General features: G+C 33.7%; 1 protein-coding gene across 1 annotated transcript in view; it reads left to right on the top strand.

Annotated features, from left to right (window-relative positions):
- LOC136033905 (CD63 antigen-like) overlaps positions 1–24,482 on the top strand; it is a 53,452-nt gene that overhangs the window by 7,938 nt on the left and 21,032 nt on the right. The window contains exon 3 of the mRNA XM_065714908.1: positions 8,006–8,182. Within this exon, the coding sequence (XP_065570980.1) occupies positions 8,006–8,182 (177 nt within the window). The remainder of the gene's footprint in view (positions 1–8,005; positions 8,183–24,482) is intronic.

Genomic DNA, 24,482 nt, shown 5'->3' on the forward strand with positions numbered 1-24,482 from the left:
AAAACTAAACCTCAAGTTTCTTAAATGTTCAAATGTTTTTAATAAAACAAGATGTATTTTAACAGTGTACCTTTGTTTTCATGAAGACTAAACCCAAAGTTTTGCAGATGCTCAACATTTTTCTATAAAATAAGATGTATTTTAAACGAGTACACCGGAACCCTACTTTCTTGAATGATCAAATACTATTAATAAAATCTGATTTATTTTAAGCATGTGTGTTCTTATTTCTGAAAACTAAAACCCAAGTTTCCTAAATGATCAAATATTTTTAGTAAAATCAAATGTATTTTGTATTTTAACCGTGTGCGTTCCTTTTTTTTGAAATTCAAAACCTTAGTTTCTTAAATGATATTTTTTTTAATGAAATAAAATACACTTTAACTATATACCTCATTATTTGTCATATCTAAAACCCAATTTTCTTAACTTTTCAAATATTTTTGATAAAATAAAATATATTTTAACCACATGCGCTCTTTTTGATGAAAACTAAAACCCAAGTTTTTTAAATGATCAAATGTTAGTAATAAAATAAGATGTATTTTACACGTGTGTTCTCTTGTTTCTGAGAACTAAACCGTGGTTTCTTAAATGCTCAAACATTTTAAATAAAATAAGATGTGTTTTAACTATGTGTGTTCTTTTTTATGAAAACTAAACCTCAAGTTTCTCAAATGACCACATATTAATAAAATCAAATGTATTTTAAACGTATGTGTTCTTATTTCTGAAATATAAAGGGTTTTCTTAAATGCTCAAATATTTTTCATAAAACAAGATTTATTTTAACCGTTTGCATTCATTTTATGAAAACTGAAACCCAGGTATCTTAAATGATTAAATATTACTAATAAATCAGATTGTAACCGTGTGTTTTCTTATTTCCAAAAATTAAAACCTTAGTTTCTTAAATGATCAAATAGTTTTAATAAAATGTTTTTAAACTTCGTATGTTATTATCAAAATCTTTTCTTATATTATCAAAGATCCTGCGCTACAATATCAAAATCTTGCCTAATATTACGAGAATCCTCTAATGCCTTATCAAAACTTTACGTGGTATTATCAAAATCATGCATTTTATTTACAAAATCTTGCATGATTTTATCAAAATCTTACCTGGCATTAGCAAAATATTTTCTGGTACTATTAAAACGTGTCTGATATTTTTTAAAATCTAAAATGGTGTTGTCAAAATTATATCTGCTATCAACCAAATTTGAAGTAGTACTATCAAATCGTGTGTGCTATTATCAAAATAATGCCAAGTATTACCAAAATGTTGTGTGGTACTATCAAAACCCTTCCTGATATTATCAAACGTCCTGCAGTGCAATATAAAAGTTTCGGGTGATAGAATGAAAATTCTCTATGGTATACCAAAACCATACGTAATAATATTAAAATCTTGCAAGTTATTTACAAAATCTTGCACGGCATTCTCAAAATTTCAAATGACACTAGCAAAATATATTCAGTTACAATCAAAACTTGTCTACCATTACCAAAATCTAATGCGATGCTATCAAAATTATTTTCACTATTACCAAATTTGACATGGTGCTATCAAAGTCATGGCTGTTATAATCAAGATTGTCAAAATCTTGTCAAATGTTATACAAACACTTATATTATGTTATATAACTTATATGACTTATATGTTATATAACTTATATTATATTACTTGTCTTATATTATCAAACATCATACATTGCAGTATTAATGTCTTACATGATATTACGAAATCTTGCTAGGTTTTACAAAATCTTGTCTTGTATTATCAAAGTCTTTCCAGATATTATGAGTATCCTCTACAAATTATTAACAAGATCATGCATGGTATTATTAAAATTTAACCTGATATTAAAAAAATATTTTCTATTACTATTTAATATTATCAAAATCTAGCATGATGATGTCAATTTCGGGTCTGTTATTATCAAAATCATAGCAATTATTATCTCAATCTTGCGCAGCATTATCAAAATCTCGTCAATTATTGGCAAATCTTTTCAGGCTTGATAAGAATCCTCTACCTGGCATTAAAAAAATTTCTGGTACTATCGAAATGTGCCTGATATTATCAAAATCTGAAATGGTGCTGTTAATATAAATCACATTGTTAATATATATCAAATTTAACACGGTTCCGGCAAAATCATATCTGTTAATATCAAAATCTTGCCAAGTGTTTCCAAATCTTCTGTGATATTATCAAAATCTTGATAATGACAAACACGATTTGATAACACTATGTTAAATTTGATAATAGCAGATACGATTTAGATAACATGTCACATTTGACGATATCAGACACGTTTCGATATTACCAGAAAAATGTTTTGTTTAATATCAGGTAATATTTTCATAATATCATGCAAGATTCCATCAATAACTTGTAAGACTTTGATAATACTATGTAAAAATTTTTATAATATCATAGAGGATTCTCCTTATATCATGTAGGACTTTTATTATTTAGCGCAAGATGTTTGATAATTTCAGGCAAGATTTTGATAATTTCAGGCAAGATTTTGATAATATCATATAAGATTTTGGTAATGTTTGATAATATTTTGATAATATCAGAAACGATTTAGCTACGATCATTCTAGATTTGATATTAACTTGTAAAATTTATGTAAGGCAGAAAGGATTCCCATAATATCTCACAACACCTTAAAATGTAATAAAATATCAATTTTTAACATATAACAGGATTTGATAAGATCATGTAAAACTTTGTTAATATCATGCAAGGTATTGATATTATTTGACAAGATTTTGTGATAATATTGATAACAGTAGACACGATTTTGATATCACTATGTTAAGTTTCGTTAATATATAACATGACTTTGATCGCATCATATTAGATTTTTGTAATAGCGGACACTTTATTGTAGCTGAAAATATTATTTTAATAACATACGAGATTAAATGATAATGCCATGCAGGATTTTCTTAATAACTTGCATGATTTTTATCATGCAAGTTTTGATACTGTCATAGAGGATTCTCATTATATCCGTCGACATTTTGATGCAGTGGCGTGAGATGTTTCGTAACATCAGACAAGATTTTGATAATATCACGCAAGACTTTGCTAATAGCTTGCATGATTTTGACAATACCACGTAAGATTGAAGTTTTTATAAAAAAGGACCCACAGTTAAAGTACATATCATTTATTTTAAAATATTTAAGCATTTAAGGGACTACGGTTTTACTTTCAGAAATAAGAGCACACGTTTAAAATACATTTGATTTATTATTTTCAAAATCTTACCTGATATTAACAAAATATTTTATGTTACTATCTGATGTTATCAGTATCTAGGATTATGATATCAATTTTGTGTCTCTTATTATCAAAATCATAGCAAGTATTACCTTAATCTTGTGCGACTTTATCAAAATCTCGTCAATTATTTTCAAATCTTGTCTGACACGATAAGAATCCTCCGCCTGGCATTAACGAAAACATTTTCTGATACTATTAAAACTTGCCTGATATTACCAAAATCTGAAATGGTGCTAGGAAAATCATGTCTGTTATTATCAAATTTAACATGATGCCGTCAGAATCATATCTGTTAATTATTAAATCTTGCCAAGTGTTTCTAAATCTTGTGTAATATTATCAAGATAACGTTTGAAATTATCAAAAAACTTGCGCTACATTATAAAAATCCCACATAGTACAATGATTCCTCTACGATATTCTCAAATCTTTACGTAGTATTATCAAAATCGTGCAAGTTATTACTAAACCCCTGCATGATATTATGAAAATCTTAACTGGCATTAATAAGAATGTTTTTCTGGTACTATCAAAACATGTCTGATATCGTCAAATCTGACATGATGTTATCCACATCGTGTCTACGTTTTCCGAAGTTAATATAGTGCGATCAAATCGTGTCTGTCATTTTCTTTATTATCAAATTCTTGCCAAGTATTACCAAGCCCATGCAAATTATTACAAAATTCTTGTATGTTACCAAAATCTTATCTGATATTATGAGTCATCTCAAACTAAAATATAAAAATCACGACTAATGTAATGAGAATCCTATATGACAATATCAAAACCATACCTAATAGTATCAAAATCATGCAAGCTATTAACAAATTTTTTATAGTATTATCATAATATCGCTAGTTATTAACAAAGTATTTCCAACTACAATTAAAACGTGGCTGCTATTATCAAAATCTAATATAGTGCTATCGAAAGTCAAGTTAGTTATTAAGAAAACTTAACATGGTGCTATTAAAATCTTTTCTGCTATTATCAAGATTATCGAAATCTTGGCAAATATTATTAATACCTTACATGATATTATCAAGGTCTTGCATGATATTACCAAATCATGTTAATCATTACAAATCTTGTCTTGCATCTTCAAAGTCTTGTGATATATTTTGTGAATCTTTTCTGGTATTACCTAAATCTTGCAAGTTATTATCAAAATCTAGAATGATGCTAGCAAAATCGTGTATGGTGCTATCAAAATATCATCAATTATTACCAAAATCATATGTGATATTATCAAAATCTTGCCTGAAATTATCTAATATGTTGCGTCACATTATCTAAATACCAACATAGTATAATGAAAATATGATATTATCAAAACTTTACCTATTATTATCAAAATCTTGCAAGTTATTAACAAAATCGTGTATGGTGTTATGAAAATTTTACCTGATATTAACAAAAATATTGTGTGGTACTATAAAAACGTGTTTGATATTGTCAAATCCGACACGATGTTATCTAAATCGTATCTGCTATTATCAAACTCAACATAGTGCGATCAAATCGTGTTTGTCATTATCATGATTATCAGGATCTTGCCAAGTATTACCAAACTCTTGTGTGATATCAGAATCTTGTCTGATATTTATTGTCAAAACCTTGTCTGATATTTTGAATAATGTCGCACTACTTTATCAAAATTTCCACTATTATAATGAGAATACTCTATGACAATATCAAAAACATACAGGGTATTATCAAAATCATGCGAGTTATTGACAAAATCTTGCATGGCATTATCATTTAATCTTGTAAGTTATTAACATAATATTTTCAGCTACAGTCAAAACGTCTCCGCTATTACCAAAACCTAATATGTTGCTATCAAAATCAGGTTACCTATTACCGAAACTTAACTTAGTACAAACAAAATCTTGTTTACTATTTTCGAGATTATAAATATCTTGTCAAATATCAATATGTTATATGATATTATGAAAGTTTTGCATGATATTATCAAATCCTGTTATATATTACAAAATTGTGTCTTACATTTTCAAACTCTTGTGATATATTGTGAGAATTCTTTGTGGCATTGCCTCAGTCTTGCAAGTTATTATCAAAACCTAGAACGATGATAGCAAAATCGTTTCTAATGCTATCCAAATAGTATCAAACATTACCAAAATCTTATATGACATCAAAATCTTGCCTGAATTTATCAAATATCTTGCGCTACATTATCAAAATTCCACATGATATAATTAGAATCCTCTAAAATATTATTAAATTTTTACATAGTATTATCATAATCTTGCAAGTTGTAAACAGAATATTGCATGATATAATGAAAATGCTACCTGATGTTAACAAAAATACTTTTCTGGTGATATCAAAACGTGTCTGATATTGTCAAATCTGACATGATGCTATCTAAATTATGTCTGCTATTATAAAATTTAACATATTTCTATCAAATTGTGTTTGTCCTTATCAAGATTTTGATAATATCACACAAAATTTGGAAAACTTGGCAAGATCTTGATAATGACAGATGTTTTGACGGCACCATGTTAAATTTGATAAGTACAGACTCGATTTTGATAACACCATTTCAGATTTTGATAATATTTGGTACGTTTTGATAGTACCAGAAACAAGTTTTCTTAATTCCATGTGGGAGATTCTTATTGTGTCTGTCAAGATTTGCTAATAATTGACGAAATTTTGTAATGTTGCGCAAAATTGAGATAATACTTGCTATGATTTTGATAATAAGAGACACGAAATTGATATCTTTATGCTAGATTTTGATAGTAGGCTATCAGATAGAAACAGAACATTTTTGTTAATATCTGCTGGCACGTACTTAGGGGGGCCTCGGGCCCCCTCGAAGTTTTCTGAAATGTTTAATTTTCCCATGGATTCTTGGGATTTCTGGCAAAAGTAGGGTATTTATTAAAAATCTAGATACATGTGTGAAGCCTTTTTTTTGGATTTTACAGCATGCAATTATCAGGTCAAGTCACTGACCCATTTTCTGCCTAACTTTTTACCCTCTTTGAAGTAATTAGCGATTGTAGTGTTATTTTTTCTGTAAAGAGAGTTTGCTTTCCACAGCAAAATAGAATTATCCTTGATATTAGGGTGTTTATCCCCCCTTTTCTGGATAAACTAGAGCTTTTAGTGGATCAATTTTGGAAACTATCATTTTTCATTTAAATCGACGTTTTTGCAATAGAAGAACTACCCCCCACAGCATCCATATTGCACTGTTAACCCTAAAATTTCCCTTTCAGTGGGATATAATAGATTAATCACTGGTTCTGATTCGATATGAACATAACTTGAGCCTAAAACGTACTTTTGAGGCTTCAGTCTTCTTCCCCCCATCCGCTACAATACTACAGATTATAGTTAATATATATTTTCCGTTGCACGGGCTTTTTGCATTTATTTAGTTACTAAACAGAAAATTGCTACTTTATATCTGCTGTTTCGAAGGTTTTGCCCCCCCCCCCCGAAAAAACTCCTGCGTACGTGCCTGAATATCAGGTAAGATTGTGATAATATCATCAATGATTTTTTAATAAATAGCAAGGATTAGGTAATATCAAAGGATACTCATAATATCTGACAAGACTTTGATTATACAAGACAGGATTTTGTAATACCTAGCAAGATTTGGTAGAAATTAATACTGCAATATAAGATGTTTGATAATATCAGACAGGTTTTGATAATATTTGACAATATTTTGACAATCTTGATACTGACACGATTTTGATAGCACTATGTCAAATTTTATTAATAGCGGAAATGATTTTGATAGCATTATATTATATTTTTGGTAATGGTAGACACTTTTTAACTGTAGCTGAAGATACTTTGTTAATGTCAATGAAGATTTTGATAATATCATGCAAGATTTTGTTAATAACTCGCATGATTTTGATAATACCACGTGTTGATAAGTAAGGTGTTGATAATGCAATAGAGGATTTTCGTTATATTTGTCGAGATTTTGATGATACTACACAAGATTTGGGAAACTTATTTCATTAAAAATATTAGTAATATTTTAGCATTTAAGAAACTTGGAATGTAGTTCTGAAATAAAAACACATACAGTTAAAACACATTTGATTTTATGAATAAAATTTGATTACTTAAGATTAAGGATATGTATAATATCAACATAAAAAATAAAAAAAATGCTTTGAATCCTTTCCATTAAATTCTTTATTATGTTTTCTCTTGACATGGCACTTTCGACAAGGACCTCCGCCATGTCGTCCTCAGTGCTCAAAAAAAGAAGAAAGAGGGAAAAAAACAACAACAAAATCTAATCTTCTGAAGTAAAATCTACAAGAGGAGAAAAGACACTGAATCGAAAACAAAAACCAACCTGAGATCAATGAAAGAGAAGATACCAAATGAATAACGAAGTTACCAAATGAAGAAGTTTTTTTAGCACTGAGGACGACTTGGCGGAGGTATTCTCAATTCCCAAGGGAATTCATACTCAAATAACGTAGTAAAACTCAAATAGCCGCCGTGTGAAAAATAAGCCGATTATCAATAAACTTTCAATAGCTATCCGTATGGAAATCACACAAGTGGAAATTTTACTGCGTTAAAAATGTTATATCTAACATGCCCCTAGAAAGAGTAAGCGATTCAGTTTTAGACGAATGACAATACAATTTTAACTTGACTTAACTATTTTATTTTTAGTTTGCCTGCTTGCTTGGTATAATCCTTGTATGTGGACTTGCTGGAGGAATTGCTGCCTATGTTTTAAGAAGTGATGTTGGGACAATTGTAGAAATGAACATGCGCAAGAGTATGGATGTCTACTCACTTTCAGGACATGAAGGAGTAACAAAAACTTGGGACGGACTTCAGCATGAGGTATGGCTTTCTTTCTAAAGCATCTTAATTTTTAGAGACCCGTCGTAAAGGTGGTTAGTGGAATCGTGTCTTTTTTTCGTGTCTGCTGCTGGGGCCGTTTAGACAATATTTTCAATACGTGACAAGTCTAAAGACTTGGACTGTCTTATGATGTACCAGAGGTGTATGAACGGTTTGAATCTGCTGTTTCGACATCAGACTTAATATGAGACATTTTCACAAACCCTCTCGTGGTAGCTCTTTTGTCATGCATTAAGATTTCTGACTTCTTGTTTCTTATTTGCACACAGGGGGAGTGAGGGGGGATAGCACGTCCCATTAATTTAGTCTTAGGGACCCTCGGAGATTTTGAGGTCTAAAATTATTCCTTTTACTTACGTTTTACCCTCTCCCTTCCCATTCCTCTGTTGCAAAAACTCTGAATCTGATTTTTGGGACATCATTTCATTTTTTTGGTAAAAAGCAAAAAAGACGTTTTTTGGGGGATGGGGGGGCGAAAAGTCCTTGTTTTCACTTACTTTTTTTTAACAGGGATTTCTCCTTTTTGGTAAATATTTTATTTTTGAAGCTCAAAGGAGAGTGGTGTCAACTGGTCTCTCCCCATTAATACCCATTCGGTATTTTTGAACCAGTTAAAATAAATTGTAAAAGTTATATAATAACAGCTTATTCTGCATCTTAGAAGTTTTTGCAAACGTAAAGGGAAAGGGCTTGATGCAGAACTTTTGATTTTAAGATTCAAATAATTTTCGTTTTACGACACATCTGTTTTGCAAAATATTTGATTGGCAAAGAGCTGGTAAAGCTGATTGTCTTTTTATTGAATAATTAGGGTTGCAAAATAAAACTATCATTTTAGATTCTCAGCTCCAATGAAAAGCCAAGTCTTTGCCATATCTTTGATAAGTGTTAGTATTTTTGTATGCAAATAGCAAGTTTAATTATGGTCCCGCCTTTTTAACGAATCTCTCCGTTTGAGAATGCCGTAAGTATCCATATATGAAAACAAAATAAGAATTTTTTTCAAGAGAAAAATAAACAAAAGGACGGAAAAATGCCAGACTCCGATTAATTTTGAAATATTGGAAGTTGGCAATCCTGATCCTTTTTTTTAAATATCATTTGCCCTGTCAAGGTTAATTTTAGCACTGTTAGGCTTCAAAATATTTCCCCTTTTTCTTTACTGCATCATTCAATAAAACCTGGTATTTTGACAATAATTGAAACCTACAATTTTTTCCGTAATGCCCACATGCTTCCGTAATGCTCCTACTCCAATAGTTGCACTTTGCAAGAATGCCTTCAGATCATTATAATGCTGGTTAGTTGACTGCGGAACTTATTTAAATTAACGCATAAATAAACATCATTCGTGATGTACGACGTTCTGCATAACGTATTGGGAAAAAGGAATCCGGACTATTGGGCACTGCAAGAAAAGTTCTGGAAAATTATTTGAAATTGAATATTATGCGCTATCTTTTGACACCAATGCTACTTTATTTGGCCATTTTTTGGTAAATTAATTTTAAAAACTTTCTACACCACACTTTTTCAAAGATAAGTAAAGAGATCCATTAAACCAAAAATGAGCCAAAAAAAAAAGTCAAATTATATTCTAAGTGCAAAACTACCACTAATTACCATTAATAAATAAATGAAATCCAAAACGAACAGAAATTACAAAAAATAATCGAATCCAACTCAAAAGAAGCAAAAATTAACGTGAGTAGGACTGACAACCCCCCATCGCCTCTCAAGACCAGAACATAATTTGCACTTTTCTGATCAAATTTTGATTGGATGTGTTTGGGGAAATTATGGGCGTGGGGGAATGATTGCCCTCCAATCCCTTTCGACTATTAGAAAGGGCACTAGCCCTTTCGATTTCCAATTGAATGAACCCCTTTCGAAGTTACTTTGACAATTTACCCACATCGCTCTTTACTTAGGCAGCGTGCGCTGCCTTAATTGGAAGTGAGACAGTTAAAATTGAAAAATGTTTAAAACATGTCCATTATGTTTTTATACATTGAGCAGCTGGTTATCCAGTGAGAATAGTATTATTGTTGACGAGTATAATGAAAACTGTAGATTATGCAATCCATGTAAATTGTATAGACGATACGCAGTGCAAATTGAAGAGTGTAATTCATGCTTTAAAGATATTTGTGACTCACACTAGACGTCTCCTATGCTGCAATTTTCACTATGATAAATGGGAAAATACTTACAATGGTATGATTACAAAAACTCTAAACGTGATTTCAGTTTATTTTTAAGCGACTGGTATCATCGTGGTTTTAAATTGTTTTGGGAGGAAGAACCTGGTCTACGCTTCAATTGCTGGAATAATAAGAGAGTCTGGTTTCTACGGCATCGCTGTGAAGATACTCGCTACTATGATTATACACCTACTTTATTTGGCTGTTCAAGAAAGTGATTCATCATATGAGAATGTCGTGTTTTACATTGCTTCAAATAAGCAAAGTGAAACGCGTGAATTTTATAATACGAATAAAAATAGTAGTATTGACTTTCCGAAGAGATATAATAAAAATCGAGTTACATTATATTGTTGAAAATGTGACCCTGACTTTGCATGTAAAGATGGATACAAGTTGAAACCTGATGAGCTGCTTCCACTCACCGTTTTTGATGATTACTTATGCATAGAAGACGAAATATAAAGGACACAGAGTTATGTACCTACAAGTCTTATTGATAAACAAATTCACAAACTTTTTTCAAGCATTTCACTCTTCGGGCACTTAAATTTATATTATACTGGTAGGAAAGAGCATTTTCAACTAGAAAGTGGTTCAATCGAGGAATGTCACTGTAAATGTTAAGAAATTTGCTGTAAGTATATCCGCGACGTCGAAAAATAAAACTTAATGGTGCTTGAAAATCACAGCTTTTGGTTGATCAATTTTGTACTCGCATCCGGTTTTGAATAGTAGATGTTCCACTCTGCTCAAGAAAGTTTTCAGTGTGAGGCATGTAGAAAGCATATGGTAAGCCAAGAGGATCGAATATTTTCAAGAATTCAATATTTTTCAAGTTGTGAAGATGCATAGCCGATGTCTCGTCTTTACGCTTGGTGGGCTACTATTAACAATGATAAGGGTATTGTTAACGCTTTGAATATGCCCGTGGAAATACGAGGATATGGAATAGGATTTATATTTGGACATGTAGGGATCCAAATTGAATACATTGATTATTTGATTTGTGTTCATTGTGCCAAGTCTAATAGAACACCACTATCAGGGGTAGTTTCCCAATTAATTAAGCGAGATTAATGTTATAATATCCTCCAATGGCCGGGCAAAGGTATACTCTAAACGTACTTTGCCCGTTTGAACAATACCCATATCCTGAGCAAATAAAAAAGTGAAAAAGTAAAAAATGAAAAAGTTAGGAACATTTTGGATGTAAAAGAAGATTTATTTTACGAATAAAAATTAAAAAAATTTAAAAGAAATTAAAAAAATATTAATTAAAAAAATGATTAAAAAAATAATAAAGTCTCAAGTGCTGATGGTGTGCTAAATGTGTTTCTTAAATATGGTGGTTTTGAGGCTATAAGTAAGTAATTGGAGATTATGAATATAATTTTGAAAAAAGGGCAACACCTAGCGATTTTTAGTAAAACTCTAATCAAACTCCTCTATAAGAAAGGTGATAAGCGTGAGTGTACTAATTATATAGGCAGTAGCCTGCTTTCTGGAGCTCGCAAATTACCTAGTTTGATGATACTTTTTGGACTTGCTATGATAATTTATGATGCTTTATGCTGTAGATAAAGTTTTCAGGGAGAAACAGCGTGGTTTTAGGAAGGGTAGAGGATGTTTCGACCAAGTTTTTACTCTTAGAATAATACTTAAGAAGTGGCTGAGTCATCACACACCTTTAGTCCTCAGTTTTATTGATTATAAGCAAGTTTTCGATTCAGCTGATAGAAGAGCTTTACCCAAGGTCTTATCCTTGTATGCTATACCAGACAAATACATTAAGTGATTAGTGATATATGCGAGAATAACACTGCTGCGGTTAAGGCAGGAAATGAGGTTAGTAGCTGGATTCATATTAAATCAGGAGTTAATCAAGGTTATGTTCAAAATGATTCAGGTATGGATCTTTATGATGGACTTCGTCTTAAATAGCGCTGGAACACAGTTTTATAGATTATGAGCAAGCGTTTGGTTCAGCTGATAGAAGTAAACTCTTGAAGCTGATATTTTAGTGGTTTCCTAGCAGGTATGTTGGAATATTTGCAGGGGCTGCCTTTTCCTGAACTTTAAAACATAATTTGCTCAGTTTACTCTAAAAACAAAAGCCCCACTTTCAAAAGTCACATGCTGTGAATATCATTAAAAGCAAATATTCTTGTTTCCAATAAAAACGGGGGAAGTTAAAAGGTTTTTCTAAAATTTCTGGGAAAGTAGGTATCAGCCTTTAGTTTGTGTCGTTTATTCTGATCTTTTATCCAAGCTCTACAAATTGTGGCAAGATCACCCTATCAATTGCACACACAAACGTTTATAATGGACAAGAAAGGGTGATCCTTGAATTTACCGCAAGTTCTCCGATTCTTGCAAATTTTCTCCTTATCGTCACTTTGTCGCTTGTATTTGCCTGTTATCCACCTCAAAACTAGTCAAGGTAGCTTTTTCTGAAATAAAATATCAGTGTTTGGTTTGTAGATGTATCCCTGTTCACCTGATTTTTTTTTTTCACTTGCCATCTAGATTTTGGACTTATGAACTTGTTGGTGACAAGTAGAGCTTGAGTAGATCTGGCCCGCTAGCTAACGATCTAGTTTGCTTGCTCTGGATCTAGCTTGCTTTATTTGAAGTAGCCTGAATTTGATGCCATTTCTAGTTTAGTTATGCCTTTTACTCCTTTATTGCTATGATGATAAGACCCTGTTCTTCCTATTATATCCTCATTATTGGTTCTTTTTTCAGAAAACAGGCTTAAAATAATGCTTAAGTTGTCAATTTGTTTTTCTTTGACAGCTTTTTCGATTGTGTAACTTGCCATTGATAGTTGTTTCTTTTGAAAGCCGATTAACGATTTCCTTTCAAGAACTCTTCTTAAAAATGTCTTAGTCGTAAGAATTTTACGACAGACTGTTTGAGATTTGGATTATTTGGCAATTGTTGATAAAAACGTTGTATTTGACGTATATGTTAGTGAGGGGTTCATAGACCGGCGCTTACATAGGGAGGAGGTAAGGGGGTTAATTGTGACAAGTGAGGACTTTATGAATCAAGCACTGGATCAAATAAGTAAATAATTTCCGGAATTTTTATCATTGGGGGACGGCTTAACAATATCCCTCCTGAGACCAGGGGGCTAACTTCAAAATCTTGAATGTTAGACTAAATAAAATGTTATATATTGGGAACCTACAAGATAAACCGGAGACGACGTTTCCGACCGGAAAATTCCCCCCCCCCCACACACACACACATCGTGAAAAATTCCTCCTTCAGATAATCCCCCCTCCCCTTGGAAAATTCCCCTACGTAAAATTGAGGAACTACAAAGAAAGTACAAAATAGTTACCTCAAAATGCCGATCACATGTCCAAAAGAACCAGATATCAAAAAGAGTTTTATGACAGGGGTTGGTTGGTCTTCAATCACTTCCCACTTAAAAAAAAGGATTAGAACTCTCAATTCCCGATTGAATGAGTATTTTTCGAAGTTTCTTCGACCACGATGGAAGGTTGAGGATGAGGATATGGCATCCCCCTTCAATAGGGAATAAATTTTGGGGTTTAATGTCACGCTTTACTTTCATGATAATAGTGTAGACTAGAAATATTCCCAGAAAGTAAGATAAATTAAATTTCAGTTTTTGCCTCGATCCCGTCCCTTCCTTAGAACCAATTCTGTATTTACCTGAAGGCTCAATTAGAGCTAGGATTAGGACCAGGATTATTCCCAGAAATCAAGAGGGAGTAAATATCAATTTCTACCTCAACCCCCTTCCCTTACAACTATGATTCTGTATTTACCTGAACGCTCATTGAGAGTTAGGATTTTTGACATCAAAAGGCACCCTTTGAGGTATCGGCTTCCCTCCGAAATTTATACGACCACCCTTCCCATAAAAAGCTCATACCTTAACAATGTACAACTGCATAGCTTACAACCCTCGCCCAGTGGGCTGCAAAGAGGGGTTGTCAAAAGCGGAGGCATGGTTATTTGACTTTCGGACTATTTTGAACGAAATGGCTATCTCAAAATTTTGATTGAATGCGTTTGAGAAAAATGGGGGGCGGGTAGACCCAAGATAAATAAAACAAAATTTGTTGAACTTTCTTCTTCTGAAAAATCTTTTATTGTTAGGTCTTAGCAGCTAAACCTGGAAACACATTAGTATTAGAATTAAGAAAAACAAGCTATACGCCAGCCATAGTAAATGAACGGATAAGAGAGGCAGTAATTGATAGGTTCATTTGAGTTAGTAGATTCGTTGGATATTTCATTTATTTATGTATATTCTGACATTGCTTCATTCAAACTTTAAAAGGGCTCCGTATATATTTTTTCTTTGAGGGGGAGTAGGGTTACAGCAAGAGGGTATTTTTGGTCTACATTTTTTAACTTGTCTCGAATTGTTTTTTCAAATGTTTGCCCTCTCCGAAATAGATTCCTGCGTACGGACACGGTCAAGGATGGCTGCTGAAAGGAGGGAATCCCCTCCCTTATCGTTGAAAGATTTTAAATATGAAATACAGGATAATATTCGTATGCTTTTATGCAGAAAGAGTAAGACGATGATGAAAATCCGAATTAAAAAGAATTAAAAAAAAGGGAATAGTTGTGAGAAAAGTCAAAGTCATGGCCAATTGTAGAAAAAAGCCAAGACAGATTATCCAATTAAGTGGGCATCCCAGTCAAGGTTAATTTGACTCCTTTGATTGCCGTTGTAAGCTCCCAAAATTAAGATTCTACGGAACAATCCTTATCAAACAGTTCGTGGTAACGAACTGTAGTAAGGAGCGACCCGGCTCAATGGTAACCGAAACTCTAAAAAATCGAATTTTGATTCAAATAGTTACATCAAAAGAATCGCATTTTTATGCTGGTTTTAAATATAGAAGTTTCATCAAGTTTAGCCTTACCCATCAAAAGTTAAGAGCCTGAGAAAATTTGCCGTATTTTAGAAAATAGGAGGAAACACCCCCTAAAAGTCAAATAATCTTAACGAAAATCACACCATCAGATTCAGCGTATCAGAGAATTCTGCTGTAGAAGTTTCAAGCTCCTATCAACAAAAATGTGGAATTTTGTATTTTTTTTTTTGCCAGAAGACAGATCACGGATGCGTGTTTTTTTTAAAGTTTTTTATTGTTTTAAAAAGTAGAGTTGTGAGAAAGAGTCAAACTTTAGCGTAAAGAGCGAGGCGTTGAGAAGGGGGCAACCCCTTTCATATACGGAATATTTTCTGTTCGTTTTAAGTTTTAATGTTGCTCCTTACTTGCAGTTAAAAAAACTTGTTTTTTATTTATTTAATCTTCTTCAAAAGCTATTATTATCCCCGTCAATTATAAACATGATGGTTTCCAAACTCACTTTTGGAATATCAGATTCCCCCAGAATTTATTTTTGGTGTGTAATTTTTCCGGGAGTGATCCTGACAAACCAACGCTAGTAGGAAATAGAGGCGTTCAATCGAAATATTTTTTTTTTCAATTTTAATGTCCTTTTTTAGCAAAACAAATAACGCCTTAAGAAGCTTGTGCTTCTGCCACAGAGTGACAATTTTGGCCTGAGTCGGGCCAAAAATGCCAGAATAATAAGAATATTTAAATTGGTGTATGGTCTAAGGTGATTGTTAGACTAACCTAGGTGGCTTCTAGACCAAATTGACCAGGCCCAAGGAAGAAAAGTATAAAACGAAACCAATGTAATTCTTTGTCGCGCCCAGCCAATTTGGTGTCGAACAACCGTATAAAAGTCTATTAGTTTTTGAAGTCAGGCTTCCTGTAATGGATTATTTTGCTCTTTAGCATGCTATTGTGCCGTCCTGATATTTACATTTTGAGGAAAGCTGGCAGATGCCTCTCCGCAGAATCTCAGTATTTTCCCTATAATTCCATGTAGTACTACAACTGCTGCCAACATTTCATTGCAGCACCGAACGGCCTAAGGCCAACACAGCTGTACACGCTCCTCATCGACGTCAATCTGTTCAAAGTTTCACTCTATATCCCCTCACGTGAAGTTTTAATTTACTCTAAATCCCTCATAATGACTTTTTGCCGTTTTATTCAATGATGTCCTGCTTCTTGTTTGGCCTCAGATGGACGACCAAAAATTATAATCTTTGATAAATCTATATTTTACGTATGATTTCCCTGTTTCAACTTGGTGCGATCCATGGGACTGGTGGACTACGTTTGTGACCCTAATTATACCACGTCTTAACATAACTAAACATACCCGCGTAATCGGATCACTTCATCGAGCATTTTGTGGACTAGATCGGCACTGTTTGAGGGTGGTCAATAGCACCTCAAATACCATTAGAATTCACTGTCAGTTTACTCCGTCGTTTGCTATCTTGTGAAAATGTCATTTTTTCTTGTTTTTCAAATAAAAAAGGAAACATATATCTACTTCTTTACGTAAAAATATAAAATATAATTAATTTTAATTAGAAACTAAACTTAGAAAGCACCAAAGTTTACTATTATAGTACTTCGAAATGTAGTTGTTGTGAAATCAGATCACGTCCGACAGCATTTTGCAGACCATCGATATCGCTTGAGGGGGGTCAATAGTATCTGAAATGCAATTAGAATTCACTGTGGGCTCCATGGATTACTTTCCTGGGTAAATTGTACCAATAGGAAATTTTCTCTCTTATCAAAATGGGAATAATTTTCCTTTATAGATTGCCATTGTCAAATCCTTTATAATGAGGTTTTGGAAATTATTTTCTAAGTGGTGTTTAGACGATACACGGAGAAGGATTCCATTGCAGTACGGTACATGAGAAATATAACAATGACAGAACGGTGCAGAGACGAAACAGAATAGGTATAAATAAGACAAAATAAAACAGGGATAAAGAAGAACAAAGACAGGACAAATAAGGAGTATCCATGTTATTTAGCAAGATTTTTCAGTTGTGATCACGCGAATATGTAGTAAAGATATATATTACACGTTATATTGGTAGAATTCAATACCTCACTTCTCAATTCAATGCATTGCAAAGACAGAAATATAAGATGTATGGGTACAAACTTAACTATATCAATTATTAATGCAAACCAGCAATCCTTCTACTTGATCAGTGGGTAGCATATATTCATCTGTTTTTAGCTTTGGACCGCTCATTTTGCATGTGCCAGATTCAGTGTCTGACAAGCTATGTCTAATGGCTTCGGATTCGAACCAGTTGGTCAGCGGTGGATGTGAGTTACCTACTGCGGCGCGCCAAATATAAAATTGATAAAAAGATGCGAGTAACATGTCAAATGTGCTATTTCTTTAAGTAATAGGCCTGTCCAGTTAAAGCAGCAAACATGTGTTACATATAGTAATTATTCTGTCTGCATCATAAGCTCCACAGACATGAAGAAGAATGTCTTGAATAACAAAATCAGTTGTACCTGGACTGGGAATCAGAACATTTTTACTGACGTCTACTTAACTGCTTCAATCACATTTTAGGTAGCGGTACCAATTGTTATAATCTCTTCTTTCATCCTTGATTTTGCAGTGTCTGTGCCCTGAAAACTCTCAAAAAATTAAGTCTTGTATACAAGGATTCTGAGCAAGCCAATCAATCCATCATTGTAGAAAACCCAGTTAGACATAGGCCTTCCCAGGCTGGCTGGCGCATAAGTTGACAACGGTGCCTGTCCACGACGACCTTTTCAATGTTTTGGATCAAAGATCTTCCAGGAACGACCAAAAACAGCGTAGCATCCTTCTCGAGATGGCTTTCAAGCGCCACTTTCTCTCTTCCAGGAGGGACCCTACCAAGGCCGTATTCAGGGAAGGGATTAAGGGGTATGAATCCCCCCTCTGAAATGTTTGTCCAAGTCGTAAAAATGTAATAAAAATCTATAAATATACCTTTTTGAGCGTTTTAATTTTTTTTTTGTAAAACCACCCCGAAAAAAATACACCCTCGCCTGAACAAAAATACCGGATATGGCTCTGGACCCTACATTAAATGATTTTTATGTGCTAAAAGATAATACATAAATACGGCATCAAATAGTATCTTACAGTGATAAAACCCAAGTATACATTTAAGTATGGCTTTAAAATTATAATCGTTGCTCTCCTTAAAAATTGGGAACATGTGGGTCAAACCTTTTAATTTCGAGAACGGTGATACGCAACACTAAATACTTACAGTCAACTGCGTCACAGATCAGTGAGCTTTTAAGGAAATAATTACAAAACATGTCTTTTCATCTAAATAATGCTAGCTTTTGATTGACTTATTAGAATAAATTGGTTAGATTCCTGTGGGTGTGGCTGGTTTTTGATCTTGGCTCAAAACAAAACAACTTGTAAACTGTGTCTGTTGAAAAATATATTGTGAACCTAAATCCTTTTTCCTATGAAGCAGTAGCCGTAGTGAAACTAGCTTTATAAGAAATAAATGAACACGTGAAAGCCATTGAAGCTCTCAAAATATATTAAAAAATGTGAAAAGCTCTTTAAGTATGTTAAGGAACAAGAGCGTATCCAGAATCTTTGTTTGGGGGGGGAGTGTATTTTACAAAAACAATCAAACATGCATAAAACAATTTTTATGTGTATTTTTGTTACTTCTTTAAGAGCCGGACAATTTTTTTTTTTTGGGGGGGGGGGGGGCTCAAACCAAGCACCCCCCTCCTGGATAGGGTCTTTTTATAGAGAGCTTTTCGAACATGAAATAGGGAGTTAATGCTTAATAAGTAGAATATCTTAACTGAGGTTATTCATTCAAGCCAAATGTGTTTTTCGATTTCATTTTGCAGATATTACTAATACTGTGATTTAGTTAGAGCTAATTTATCACAATCAGAATTTTCCATAGAATCTTTCAGCCAATCGAAACATTTTAGTTTGATTAGCTTAAATTAGCGCTAGCTAATTCTTGTAGGCCTATTAGTAAAATCTCATCGTGGATGTGTTTCTTGTGCAAGCAGTAAGAAACCGGTCGTTGTGCTAAAGCTGGTGAGGTTTTTTTTTATTTTCAAGGATTATGAAACCTTTAACTAGGCAGGTATTTGACATCAAAACTGGTATATTTGCAAATTTCAGGTCCGGTTCGCAAAGCAGATTAGTATTATAAGCTTGTATATAAGAAGATTAGAATATGCACTTGTTAAGTAGTTCAAGATCACAATGTCATGCGACTGTTGTTCTGCTAAGTTTGAATATCTGCTATTTGGCTATGGGCAAATTGATTTTTTAGATAAGTTTCAGGATGTAGAAATCAATTTTGACTATCAAGATCACTGTATATAAATAATTTATATCTATATATTATTCATTATATACTTTAATTTATATAGATCTACTGTGATCGAGATTTAATGTTTGACGATTATAAATGACATTTTTTAGAGGAAGTGAATTGTAAGGAGTTATGCACTGTCCCTCCTAGATGAACATAACTGCCTTAAATATACTTCTTGTGCCTTTAGGTTCTTTTCAATATTAACGAATTGACCTAGTTTCATACCGCTTGGCAAGTTAATTGCCATACGTCAACTTTAGAGATGCAGAATTTAGCAATGTTGAAAGTATGCAACCGCATATACAGGATTTATCTAAGAATATGTACAAAGTCGAAGAAATAATAAAAAAAAAGTGATAAGAAATTGCAGAAAACAGTAAATCGTGGGACGTGAAAGACATGAAAAGTTGCCAAAAATAAAATTCCACGGGCCATTTTAGGAACTAATTGAAAAATCTCAGAATTTCAAGAGGGTCATGGGCTAAATCCCATCCCCCCCGTGTACGCATCTATGTGCCAGGGGGCCCAAGGATAGTAATAAAGAATACAGGTGGCGATGTTTTCACAAGAGCTACTTGACTTAGTCTTCGTTCCCATTGGTTGTTGACAGCTTCGTCATTTCTCTCCTCTCGTTGAGGCATCTCTCGAGATTGTCGCTCTACCCGAACTTGCGTTACCGCTTCGATGTTTCATGGTTTTTGCGATAGCTGCAATCTAGTTAAGAACGAACCACGACTCATAGTAACCAAAAGTGAAAAACACGTTTCGGGAAAAAACGGTCTAATGAGAAGAAATTGTCAGTTGTATCGGATTGAAGAATAATGAATACTATTTTGATTAGAGGATTAGTGTGAAAATAAATTTACAGGGATTTTGAAAAAGAGCCTGAGCCCCCTCCAAAATGACGCCAGGTTGAAATAAGAAGTCTACGGTTGAGATCGCCATGACTGAAAACCCTTCACAGTAGATTTAAAGGAAGAATCCACACTAAGAACAACAAGGAAGATTGGTTTTTTCCACGGGAAGCGCTGATGTGTCTCCTTTGGTTTGTTTTCCCCTAGGAATGATCATATGGAACCAGTCGTCGTACCATGTTGGAAGATGGTTCGTTTGAAAGAAAGTCGCCACATCTAGTGCTCTTTTTAAGTAGCAACAGAGATTGCGCCACATCAAAGCCTCCTTGTGTCACAAAACATCAAATCCTATAGAATAGAAATTCTAAGATAGCCAATCAGTTTTTCATTGTCTAAAACCGTAAGCAGGACCTATTGAGCCGTCCATCTTGGCAAACCATCACAGAGAGGTGTTTCCTATCATTTTTTGCTATAAATCGTCAATTTTCATGCAAAGAGGGCCAAAATACCCTAGAATGGGAATCCTATGATTTCCAATCAATTTTCCATGGCCTAAAACCATAAAGAGAAGCTTTGGCCCTCGACTCCTATGTTGACAAACCACATCAGAGTGGCGCTTTGTGTCGTTTTGTATCATAAAACATAAAGTTTTGCCCAAAGAGGGTCAAAATACTAAGGAAATCAAATTTTAGAAGACCCAATTGCTTGTTCATGGTATAAAACCCTACAGTTAGCCGCCTGTCTGGAAAAAAACCATGTCTTTTTTTTTTTTTTTTAATTTAATCTGCTACCATCATATGAAATTAGAGATCCCTGAAGGTTGACAATCTTGATATTGGCTAGGGGGAGTTTGAAAACACTTGACTGAATGTTTCAACTAGATCCAAGTGAAGGAAGCTGTCAAAGAGACTCGTGTGGTGCCATTTCTGGAGTGAAAAGTCTGAGAACCATAACGAGGGTTCTATTAAAATCTCCAAGGTTGACCACCCTTAACCGAAGGTTCACAATTCCTTCTTATACTCTATCTCCCCCCTAACCCCTTTTATCAAGTAAATACTTTAAAAATGGTTTGTGGAAAAAACTACCTAATAAATAAATGACTATTTATTTCCATTTTTATGAAAATGTTGAATTTTTCATGTTGCAAATTCTCAAAATAATGGATAATGACATACCCCCGAGGTGTTACATTTATGTGATGAAGTTTTACACATCTTGCCCGATTATTTAAGAGATTTCAGAAGTAAAACCTAGATTTAATGTCCTTTACAACAAAAAAATCATATTGGAATCTTTAGTTTCATTAAACAAACATTTTTTTTTAGTTTCTTTGTGTGTATACAAAAAAATGAACAAAACTCAATAAAAACAAGAGCTAAGAGCTCATATGGCACTTTTGACGTGGTTAGAAGAGCCAAGAGCTCATATGGTATGACCTCTAGCAAAATTCTAAGAATCAATAGATTGCTTTAAAAGGAAAATCAGAGGCTTAATGCCGGTCGGGATTTAAAATAAGATCTCTGAGTCACGAGGTCCTTCTAAATATCAAAATTTAAGATCCGATCACCCAATTGTAAGTTAAAAATACCTCAATTTTTCTAATTTTTCCTCTCCCTTCAGCCCCCCCCCCCAAGATGATTGAATCGGGGAAAACGACTTTATCAAGTCAATTTATGCAGCTCCCTGACACGCCTACCAATTTTCATCGTCCTAGCACGTCCAGAAGCACCAAACTTGCCAAAGCACTGAACCCCACCCCCTAGCTCCCCCAAAGAGAGCGGATCCAGTCCGGTTACGTCAATCACGTATCTACGACATTTTCCCCTCCAACTCCCCCCAATATCAACAGATCTGGTCGGGATTTGAAATAGGAGTTCTGAGACATAAGTTCCTTCTAAATATCAAATTTCTCTAAGATCCGGTCACCCGTTCTTAAGTTAAAAATACCTCAATTTTTCTAATTTTTCCGAATTAACAACCCCCAGCTCCCCCAAAGAGAGCGGATCCGTTCCGGTTATGTCAATCACGTATATAGGACTTGTTCTTATTTTTTCCACCAAGTTTCATCCCGATCCCTCCACTCTAAGCGTTTTCCAAGATTTTAGGTCCCCCCCCAGATGGTCTAATCAGGGAAGTGAAAATTTCTAATTTAATCTGGTCTGGTTTCTGATATGCCTGCCATATTTCATCGTCCTAGCTTACCCGGAAATGCCTAAAGTAGCAAAACCGGGACAGACAGACCGACCGACAAAATTTGGGATCGCTATGTCACTTGGTAGATAGCAAGTGCCATAAAAAACAAAGTTTTTCCTATAGAAAAAAGTCCGTTTTAATGTTTACTGTATATCGCTATTTGTAAGAATTCTACAGATATTCTGTAAAACTTTGTTTTTGAAATTAATCCATTCTAGAGGAACTGAGCCTAGTTTGACCAGCATGCGAATTTTGTGTCACAACAGAATTGCAGATGCTCGCACCTACTAAGTCTACTTGGTAACTTGAGCGGGAAAAGGCTATTGAATGGATATTACCGGTTCCAGAGACCCAAAGGTTGAATGAGTTATTTATTCTGGGAGCTATTGAGTTGGCTCAGTATTGCTGCCATTGTGGGCCACATTTTGGCTCCAAATGATAGATTGGAACTTACGGATGCTTCTACAGTCCTAATTATTGTTCCTCGTCCTATGGTCGGCTTCTTCCGGACGGTATTAGGCCGTCCATGAAACTAGCATTGCATGGTTTTGCAATGCTAATCAGGCAATAGAGTTTGAACAAAGCTAGTTTGGAAGTTGCCCTTCCCTTACTTGAGTGAATTCAAGTGAAGAAGCTGCAGATAAGAAAAACTTGACCCTTTAATGGAGCTTATGGCCCTCTCTAGACTTTACCGTGATATTCTAATATATACATACTGTTGATCTCCATCTTTTCCCCTTGTATAAAATCATTTTACGTCCTTGTCAATTTGAGTTCTCTTTGCTGTCAGCTGACAAGGCTATTTATCAAATTAGCTCTTATAGATCTTCATCCTACACCTATAGATTATTACGGAAGCATAAACTCTCGTATTTGTAATCGAATCAAAGTCACATTCATTTGTCATAAACATAGATTTTTCAACATAAAGAAGAAGAAAGAGAAAAGTCGTAAAATGACAAGGGGAAAATTTGTATATTTATCTGGAAAAAATGCAAATTTCTGTTGGAGATTCTAGAATTTATTTTATGTTGAAAAAATAAGAGGCTTTGTACTTTGTACCTCATTTGGAAATTTCTTTAAGTTTATGAGGATAGATAAGGATATTATTCTTGAGAGGCCCTGTATAAGTGGTTTTTAAGAATTATTCAATTCCTCGGACCGGCTTCCGAGGCTTACTATTCATAATTTCAGGAAACCGGGATAGATTGCAAAATAACAAGTTTTCAAAAAAAAAAATCCAGTTTGTTTGGACAGTTTTTAGTAATAAATTATTTTTCGGGAATAGAAAAAAAACTGATGAAAAAATTGATTTCTATCTAAATATGTCGGCAAAGCCGTACCCAGAATTTTGGTCGACTAGGGGTAGGGTTGTCTTAATTGATAGTTTACTCGTTACATTACCGAAAAGTGCGCCTTTGAAGGTAATTTGGTGGTTGTCTGTTATCCAGGACACACTCAAGTAGTTAACTTAGGTTAATCGTGATGAAAATTACCAAAATATCATGGAAATTAGATACTTTAATTACAAAGCTATGGAAATTACAACAAAGATTTGTGGAAAGAAGGCCGCCCAGAACACATCATATTAAATACCCAACCTAAACACCTATATATTAAATATTTAATCAAAATATACCTGCACCGTAGTTTATTTCACACAAGAATAAGCTAATTATAACCGAATGCGAGAGAATAACCGGTTTCCTCAGATCAAAGAAAGCCAACTTCTTGAGTGTTGTGGATAACAGACAAGT

Source organism: Artemia franciscana, chromosome 12, assembly GCF_032884065.1.
Source record: "Artemia franciscana chromosome 12, ASM3288406v1, whole genome shotgun sequence".
NCBI classification, from domain to species: Eukaryota; Metazoa; Arthropoda; class Branchiopoda; order Anostraca; family Artemiidae; genus Artemia; species Artemia franciscana.